Source organism: Platalea leucorodia, assembly GCF_965183815.1.
Source record: "Platalea leucorodia genome assembly, chromosome: 4".
Lineage (NCBI taxonomy): Eukaryota > Metazoa > Chordata > Aves > Pelecaniformes > Threskiornithidae > Platalea > Platalea leucorodia.
The window spans coordinates 83,912,356-83,922,470 of record NC_138826.1 but is presented as its reverse complement, the minus strand read 5'-3'; the positions used below and the strand labels follow the sequence as shown (position 1 = coordinate 83,922,470).

Here is a 10,115-nt window from a genome sequence, read left to right as displayed (position 1 = left end):
GATTGTAGCTGGAAATTAAATTTCGTTTATAAAACATGTTAACCTCTCAGTTGCACAACTGCAGTGTCAAAATTATCTACTGCCCGCACTGCATCATATCAAGTTAGAAAGGCCGAAGCTGCCCCTAGAAGGGGAAAAGCGGCTGGCAGTGTAACTAAAACCGTGGCTGCCTACACCTTCCATACTGGACAGGCTCGAGGCCACGGCTGCAAGAGCCCCCGGCACCCCTCGCCCCACGGAGGGGCTGGCGCGCTCTGGGGAGGCCCGGCCGGAGCTCCCCGGACCCACAGCATTGCAGCGTGGCAGATTTGGCCGCCTCCGTTTATGCTTTTGCCACAAAAGCACAAGCAACCCCACAGAGACAAAAGGGAGCGTGTTCCTCTCTGGGGGAGCTGGTGTGCTACACAGCGGGGCAAGACCTCAAGATGCCCATAAAGGAACTGTAAAGTGCCAGCTGTGGAGAGCCAAGCCACTTCCAGGATTACCCAGATCAAGTAAGAGCCAGTGTAATGATTATTTTCATCATCACAACTTCATTTAACACGAGATTAATACCTCCTCTGAGCAGCAGTACAAGCCGGCAGCAAGGCTTAATTCATACTGTTGCTAACTTTGGACAATTCTCCTCTGTTCAGGAGTTTGGATGAGGTGGGGCCCCGGCTTCTGACGTGTCCCCCACCTTTCTCCATGTGAGAACTGTTCATTTTCTGACACGGCATTGCCTACCCGCGTCCGGCATCGTGGCGTCCTTCCTCCTCGCCACCCGCTTTCCTGGGCGTCCATGTCCTGCCTACCCTCACGCGGCTCTGTCTGGCATGAACTGGTGCTCTCGCTCTTGACTTTAAACCTCATGGTTAAGTCGGCTAGCAGGGCTAGGAGCCATCTCGTGTGGAACCCACTTCTGTATGATAAAGGTGAAGGAAATAATTAAAATTTCTCCCCTGATGCACATCTAAAGCAGGTATCTTCGGCTCCCCAAAAGCATGCTTTTTTTTTTCTCCTCTGTAAGATGACATGTAAATAGTTACTTTTTCTAAAAAAGAAATGAGAGAACACTTCTTCTATGACAACACATTTGCTCTTAAAAGACCACCAAATGGACAGCGGCTAGGAATACCGAACAGGTAAGATTCATACCCGTGAGCTTAACGTTCACCTGAGCACAAGCCCAAGTTAAGCCTGGAAGGCCTTTCTAAAGGAGAGAAACGCCGAGACACGCGTTTTGTACTTGGTGCTGAGCAAACGAATGCACCAACGTAGAGAGTGTGAGTTATAAGTGCTTTTTTGGGAATCTGGGAAGGAAATAACAAAAGTCTGAAAGCGGTATGTAGTAGGAATTGGGGAGGTCCAGAGGGAATCGTTTATGATGAGGGAGATGAGGTGGGGGAAAAAAATGAAGTTCCAGCTCCCCAGTCTTTTCCTCTAGGTAACCGCTACCGTTTGGAGCCATGAAGCCAGGCAGCGCTCAGGCGGCCAGGCTGCCTCCACCCTCCCTGCACGCCGCTGCCCGGGCCGCTTCCCCACCTGCCGCCACTCCTCCTCTCCGGGCTACGGCCTCCTTCGCGGCTGGGGATGGTTCTGGGCGCGCCCCTTGCCTCCTACTTCTCCAGCACCAGCTACTTCCATGCCTCCGTTTGTATTTGATGTTAATTCTGGGACATAAAGATCCCTTTCCACACCGTGACAAGTCCCCTGAAAATCTAAGTTGCTGGTTTGAATTACCATTTAAGCCATCAGTCGCTTAAGGAAGCTTGGCAGAGTCAGCAGCCAGCAATAACGTATTTCTTGTATGCAAACTGTCTCCTAAATAATAAAATAGTCCTCCGTAGCTGGATTTTCTGGGGCTGTGTTTGATCTGCAACACGATCAGTACAATAAGACGGTGACACAAGCTTAGCAATCGCTTTGTGAGATTTGGTTAATATCACGTAAAAAATGGTTCTCAGATTCTGCACACAGACAGGTTTATGTAAAATATATAAACATTTGTCCAAGTTGTTACAGATTGCATAAATATGGCATTTTTACTGTTGCATTTACAGATGTGCATGTACAATGATGTGCAAATAATCACAATTTGATTACAGTCTAGAAAAGGTACTTGAACCTTGCATCCAAGTAATGCAATGAATGAAAAATGCCCACCGAAGAATTTAAATAGCAAACTTATAACATGGTTTAAATTCATAACAAATGGCAATGTCTTCTCAGTAAAACTTTCACACATTTAAAATAGTTTGTATTCATTTTATTTGTATATGTCAAAATACAATTTTTTCTTTTCCAAAATAGTGGGTTTTGCAACTAGTTTCATGCAGATACAAGGTCTGCTCAGTACTACCAATAAAATCAATATAGCACAGTAGCCATTCATTTTTTAGATATAAAGAATAAATAACCTAAATATAAAACACTAAAATATTAGAAACACGTATTTAATCATTCACAGGCACCCAAACTTTACCAAATATAATCCAGAATATGCCTAACGGTCTTGTAACAGAACTCAATACGTTGCAGCCATTCAATTCTTTATTTTATGTTAGCCTACGACAATGGAAGTCCCTATGGTTCAGATCCACCTCTCATACAGATCCATTACAATAAGATATCTCAAACTATCCATGTACCTTTAAAATCAAGAATCCTGAGCTTGGTAGTAAGAGCATAACCTTACATCTTCAAAAAACCAATCAACAGAGAGAGGACATCATGTCTTCCTTACCAAAACATATCCCACCCCCATAAAACTAACCCCCACCCCCCAAGTAGGCAGTAGAACACAATGACCTTTTTAAATGAAGGGGTACAAATTCACATTTAATATAGTATACAATATAATCAATAATACAATAGCTACTACAAGCTTTACAATGTACAATTTGTTTTAATGGCTGATCTGTTCAGTGGTTTTAGGCAATAAACTATGTGCCAATAGGATGTCGTATTTTGAATGGTTTAGTGAAAATATAAAAGCTGTTTCTAACAAAAGCGATCTTCAGTATTTTTTTTTGTTTTTAAAGGCCACTGAAATGTATAAAATGGTCTGACATGATGGTGTTATCAAATTGGATGCCTTCTCACATGGCAACAACAGTGCATATAAACATTAATGTGAGTGTAATGGGTTATGTTTTTCAAATGATTTAGTACATTACTTTGGCTAGCACAACAGTTTTGGACAGCACTCAGATAAATACAGGTATGTGAAATGTAGTGAAGCAGTTATATTTATGCAATTTTTTATTATGGTGAACACTATCAAATGAAAAAAAAATGGGAGGAAAAGATAATAAAGTATTTTATATAGTTTAGACCTTTTGTAAAGATAGGGCTCCATACAATGTACAATGTCTAAATTCTTTATACCATAAAAATTAATGAACTTTGTTAAACACACTATTCTGGAGTAGCCTAATTTGCATTAACAGACATTTGCAATAGGGAAATATATTCAAGCATGCCACGTGGTGGTCTGAAAAATCAAACCAGTACACATTTATATATACAGCATCACTCAGTACCTGCTCAAATGAATGTGACGATTACAGGATCTAACATCTTTCACTACAAACGTCTTTTTTTTTTTTTTTTAAAGTGACCAATAAAGGCAGAAAACAGGACTCTTAAAATATTTCTAGTTTCAACTGACTTTTAAAGCATTTTGTATAGGAAATAAATGCATATTGCACAAACAGTGAAAGCAAATGTTCCACCAAACATCTGTTCCAGGTGGTTGGACAATACAACTCTAGGTAGCTACACAAATATGTAATTTAAAAGGGTGTGTGGTCTCTGCAAATGGCAAAGCTGTGAAAACACTGTACAAGAAAATCTGGTACATGAATAATTAGAAGGGAAAAAAAAATCCAAACTTAAGATTTAAAGAAAAACTGAGTATAGAAAAAAACTGGGAATTGTGGCACAACAAAAACATTATTGAGTAACTGTCTTCTGTGAGAGCTGAAAGCTTTTGATGATGTAAAAGTGTTTATGTACAACTAAGGCTTACTGGTTAAATATCTGAGGCGTATCTGGCCTTGAACACTTTCCTTATTATGCTGTAGCTGTAAACAAGATTTCTCAGTCATTTTATCTTCTCAGCAGCTGCATTTTAACAGAAACAATGATCTTGATACAAAAAAACACACAGGTAAGAGGGCGTTTGGCAGGATATCTGAAAATGACAGTCTCCAAGGGATCTTCCCACACTTCCAGTGACTGCCATACTATGGTCCACTGGAGTTACTAGTGATGTGCAATACCGTTATTTGCTGCTGTAGTAAACCCTTTATTTGGAAAGTTTGCTTATAACTCTGATCAAGGCCCCATTTTCATCTTTTAGCCTCTGGTTGTCTGCCTTCAGGTCTGGTAGCATCTATGAAAAATGAAACACGGTGGTTATTTGCTATTATACCCCAAGTAAAAGCAGCAAGACTAGACAAGCACTGGGGATAAAAGTCTTTATTCAGCTTAAGCATCTTGGCAGTTCTCCCCCTTCATAGCAGTAGTTCAGAAAAATCTCACCTTTTAGCATGACACAGTTAGGAGTTATAGATTAGAAATTTTTATTTGCTTGGATTAGATGCACTAAATAAATCTCGATGGTGCAGACGACAAGCCTCTAACAAAAGCATTTATAGTAGTGTGAGGAAAGTAATTAAATGCTTCAAATTTCAGTGCAAAACAAAAAAAATGTTAATTACCAACAATTTAGAGAGGCTTGTCTATACTGCACTTGCACAGTTTCAAAAAAACATGCTGTGGCTAAGCATATCTACCACTGTGCTCTTGGATGATTTCATCCTGATCAGATACAGTGTGATTCAGCTTGTTAGCTCATAGCATTAATCTTCCAGCCACTTCCAAACTCGTGTTGAAGCACACATCCTATAATTTGAGATCATATCCCTGAATAGCTTGGTTCACACAAGATCAGATCACTGAAAGAGATCAGTGAAACACCAGGCTGCATACTCAGGCATACGAGTTAGGAGATGGCAAGTTAAGGTTGCCACAGGAGATGGGTGACACACAAGCACAAAAGCTGGAAGGCAGCAGCCAAGTGAGGTGAGAGTTGGACAGGATCAGACAGGAAAGAAGGACAAGTCACTGCACGGAGGTTTGTACTGGGAGAATATAACTTGTCAGAGAAACCAGAAGGAATCTCAGCAGTTCTCCATATCTACATTCACACGCTGATAACAAACCACCTATAATACTCATGGCTAAATTACGTGTATGGTTTCTAGCAGCAGGTTTACACAGGAGGTAACAGCCTATTCCTGCAGAGCAGTTATTCAGTAACCTCAGGTGCAAGTGCATGCAAGAGGTCCAAGTCCAGCTGGTGACCTAAGTAACGACTGCTACATAATTTTTCATGATGAAGTTTCCTTGCCACTAGTTTTCTTTTAATTCAAGCAAAATTATAATTTCAACCCCAGAATTATCCAGAAAATTACAATGGAACAGAAAGAACTGAGAAGTTTAAAAATGCAGTTAATAACTGTGCAGTATACTAGAGGCTTCATTTACCCGTTTCCTCCAAAGGAGCCCTGTCCACCAAACAGCAGACCCTCTCACAGAGTGAAACATGAAGGTGCACTGAAGATGACTGAGGTTATAGGATCTCTAGTTTATTTAGCTGCCAAGATCAGAGTATGTGAAATGAAGACGACAGGAGATCATAAGAGGAAAAAAGGTGGTCTCCACAGTTAGAGTAAGTAAAAATCATTCTGCTAACCTGGATTCCAACTCTGCTCCATGGTGGAGCTTAGGGCAAGCCACCTAAACTGAGCTCTTCACAGAGTCAGAGGGAAGCTTCCATTATAGTCAAGTGAGAGCTGTGCTTTGAACAGAAGGCGCTGTAAAGTGCTGATTACTTTCAAAAAACATGTCAAGGTGTTTGAAATTGGGCAACGCAAGTAATCATTAGCAATTTTCAAGCATTATCTGTGTTAAGTTTTCTAAGCTGTAAAAAACAACTACTGTCATCCGAGATACATGTGCTAGGGATCATACCCAGATAACAGGCGCGTGTACCATGCATTTGTGCATGCGCCTCTAATGTTTTGATAAACCCTGGGTTGCTCTATGATGTGTATCTACAAACAGTGAAACAGCCATTTGTTCAGGCAAAGCAACTAACACCTTTCCTTCTTCCTTTTCATTCTGTTACGGACTTCATACCAAAGATCCTGGGTGAAACCACAACAGCCTTCATCTAGCCATGCACAAGGAAGCAAGGGAGTCTGGTTTTGTTCTTGTTAAATGGATATCTCGACAAGTGTTGTCGTGTATGCTTTCAAAGTAACTCCACAGTCTTCTTTCTACTTACTGCCTAGGGAGCTGCAACCCGTAATGCTTCATTACATATGGGCAGACCCACAGAGTGGTATATTTTCTATTTTAACAAAAAAGCAGTTTTTCAAATTCAGAGCTTTAACATAATCCAGTACCATTGTATGTCTGCAAATCTCTAGATAGATTTTAATCTTGATTAAACTAACAGGTAGAATAGGTATGAAGAAAATATCTTCTCTTTTGTTGTGAGTCTGCTGAAGAATAGGGGAAGACTGGTAGGAGACAAAAGCAGTTATGAGTAATAGGAGATTGATCAGGAAGAATAAACTCAAGTAACCTAAAACACTTATGCTTCTCATCTGTACTAATCCCCACATACATTAAACCTAGCCAAAGACATTTATACAATTTTCTTGGAGCACTGCATGCCTATGGTACTCAAACTTCTCATGAAGTGACACCACACACCTTTAATGTGCGGAGGCAGGAAAAAAAAGCTTCGAAGTAAATTCAGTAAAATTACAGTTACGTACTGTACTTAAGACTTTGAATTCCAATTTGCTTCTCACTAAAATAGCAAAGTATCTTCCTATGATGAGATTCTTGAATAAGATTACAAATGCACTATTTTGCCTATCTCTGTTACATGATGTGCTGGTTTTGGCTGGGGTAGAGTTAATTTTCTTCACAGTCGCTAGTATGGGGCTATGTTTTGGATTTGTGCTGAAAACAGTGTTGCTAATACAGGGATGTTTTAGTTACTGCTGAGCAGTGCTTACACAGAGTCAAGGCCTTTCCTGCTTCTCACACCACCCCACCAGTGAGTAGGCTGGGGGTGCACAAGAACCTGGGAGGGGGACACAGCTGGGACAGCTGACCCCAACTGACCAAAGGGCTATTCCATACCACATGACGTCATGCTCAGCGTATAAAGCTGGGGGAAGAAGGGGACACACACACACATTCAGAGTGATGGCGTTTGTCTTCCCAAGCAACCGTTACACGTGGTGGAGCCCTGCTCTCCTGGAGATGGCTGAACACCTGCCTGCCGATGGGAAGCAACGAACGAATTCCTTGTTTTGCTTTGCTTGCGTGCGCGGCTTTTGCTTTACCTGTTAAGCTGTCTTTGTCTCAACCCACGACTTTTCTCACTTTTACTCTTCTGATTCTCTCCCCCATCCCAGCGGTGGGGAGTGAGCAAGCGGCTGGGTGGTGCTTAGTTGCCGGCGGGGGTTAAACCACGACATATGACTAGCTAGTAACTTTGCAGTGCTGTCATTGAGCAAATAATTATTCAATAATCACCTGACATACGTGGAGCCAACTCAGATCTGTACAGTAATAATAATGTCTGTGTTTGCTGGAGGATTTAACAGTTTTTACATACAAAACAGCTTTGTAAATTAAGATTACAAAAAGCTCATGAACTGTTAAGGTACCTGTTCAGATTAATTAGGCACACTGCTATGGTTAAGCTACCATCATAATGTCAAGCCTCCCTGCTGTGTTTCCATTGCTTTTCTTTTGCTAGACAGGCTCCTCAAGCTTCACAATGATCTGCCATTGAAAACTCCCCCGACAAAAAGGAATACTGAATAGTTTTCTGTGGGTTAACACCCTGAACTGGCTTACCATGGTTAAAGGAATGCCGGTGCTAGCAAAAAAAGACGGTATGGATGTGTGGCTGTGGACAGCAGTCATTAGATTAGCTCAGCTGTGTTGAAAAACCACATTATTAGCTGAAGCTGATGTAAGACGGGCTGCCCTAAAGGAACAGCTCTCCCTTCTCATGCAGCAGTATGCTCCTGCTGCTTTCTGCCTGTTAGTTTAGTGATTCAACAACGCTGGGGTGAGATGGATCAAGTAATAGAACGAATAAAGGGATTTGTTTTTAGCCAGGTCAGTGAGCTGACTTGACTCACTCGCAAGGGTTAATGCAAGGGAACGTTGAGGAATGCAGGGCCTGGACCAGGAACAACCTTTCTGTCCACATCCTATTGTTAGACCAACTCCAGGAAGACATGAAGCCAAAGGATAAACCTCTTTATTTCATGCCTCTTAGTGGAGAAAACCAGAGATCGGACTCTGTGAGCAGAATGAAAAAATGTACGCTTATTGCCTTGCTTCTAAGTGGGAAGGGGGGTAGGTGAGGGGAAGCAGTTTAGCAAGAGTCACTGTGCAGAAGGAAAATTTTTTTTTTTTCACCTATGGATCCTAAAAGCTCACTGAAACCTCCGCCCTATACAGTTGTTATATAAAAGGAGGAAGAAAGGCATATAGATTTGGTGTGGAATGAAACCACATTTTGTTCCTCACAGAAGTTTTGAATCTTCAGTGGGTTTCTGAAACAGCCCTGCAACAACACTAAGGACAACAAACTGGTATTTTTTTCCCAGATGAAGCTCAAAACAGTTCATACCTGTAACAGAAGGGGACTGAACCAGATGACTTAGTAAGTATGAACCAACCTGACACACTAGGCAGGTTTTTTTGTGTCTGTGTTTGTACAGTCCTTGCATGATAGGATTCCGGTCCACAACTGGAATGCCTACATATATAGCAATATAAATCAATAACCTTAAGTCAGTGCTAAAACAGGATATTTTAAGCTGCCTAGATAAAAATAAGGATGGGCCAGAACCACGCAGGAAGTTACTATGTGAAAGTATTAATTGATTTGAAACTCTGATACATTTTTGAAAGGGAAGACTTTGGTCCCCTCTAAACACTAAACCACACAAATGTAAGAAATAAAGTTGCTAATGCAACCGTTCAGGAATGCACAGTACTGAAACCGCTTCTCAAACATTCTTTAGTTGAGACTAGATTTGTATCAATTCTATGCACTTCAATTATATTGCAGTAAGAAAGCTCAATTCTTAACTTCAATTTATTAGAAAACTAGAGGCAGATCTATCTATGTGAGCATTTACTCAAACATCAAAACAAGGGAGTGACTTCAGTGTATCCTAGTGCAAACTCAAATCCTTTCAATTGTTGCCAAGGTTTTAACATGTCCAAGGTCTCCTGGATCATTGCCAATTTATCTGCACATGAGGGAGGACAAGCTTCAGTGCTAGTAAGGACAATACCACACCATACCAACACATCTGCGACACCTGTAGTTGGTACACCGGACACCATGCTTTAGCCACACTTCCATAACCGAGCAGCAGGAAGTCAGTATCTGACACACAAGTGTTAATGGTAAAATTCTACCCAAGCACAAACTGAATGCCAACACCTGCCTGGCTACACAAAGGAGAAGGCAGAAACTACAAGTCCACAGGGCGCAGTTGCCTACAGGACCCTGACAGCTTGGCAACCACTCGGGTCAAGGCCCTATTCTCAGTCACCAGTCGCTCATTTATGTGTCTCAAAGATTGAATCTGCTTTATTTGTTGCAGGTTCTGCAGGAATCAAAGAAATAGGAGTGAAAACGAGAAAAAAAAACATGTATATTATGTTTAAAAGAACTAGAGATGAGTAGAATTGAAAGAAAACTTAGAAGAGACAGTCCTGTTTAAAGTAGATAAGTCGCTGTGAAAGGAAAGTATCAAACAAGTGGCACATTCTTGAAAAGCAATCTAAGAACCAGCAGTGATTCGTCACAGCCTTCTGAAACAGTTCAGGATACATTAACAATGAGAGCTATTCCTGGAATTCTTTACTTAACATCCTAATTGCACAAACTAAATCTCCTATTCAAAAGCCTGTAAATAATGACACATTTAACATAAACTTTTACACAGCGGTGCAACAAATGATAGGAAGATTATTTAATCTTTAATTCAAAACTTTCACATATTGCT

General features: G+C 41.0%; 1 protein-coding gene across 2 annotated transcripts in view; it reads right to left on the bottom strand.

Moving 5' to 3' along the window:
* Positions 1 to 2,013: 2,013 nt before the first annotated feature.
* The window catches only part of PPP1R12A (protein phosphatase 1 regulatory subunit 12A), a 125,264-nt gene continuing 117,162 nt past the window's right edge, over positions 2,014 to 10,115 (bottom strand). Inside the window, exon 25 of one of the 2 annotated variants that reach the window (XM_082308246.1) lies at positions 2,014 to 4,378. In XM_082308246.1, coding sequence (XP_082164372.1) covers positions 4,292 to 4,378 — 87 coding nt within the window. In that variant the 3' untranslated portion in view covers positions 2,014 to 4,291. Of the gene's footprint in view, positions 4,379 to 9,575; positions 9,714 to 10,115 lie in introns of those variants that run through there. The other variant, XM_082308245.1, reaches the window with a different exon arrangement.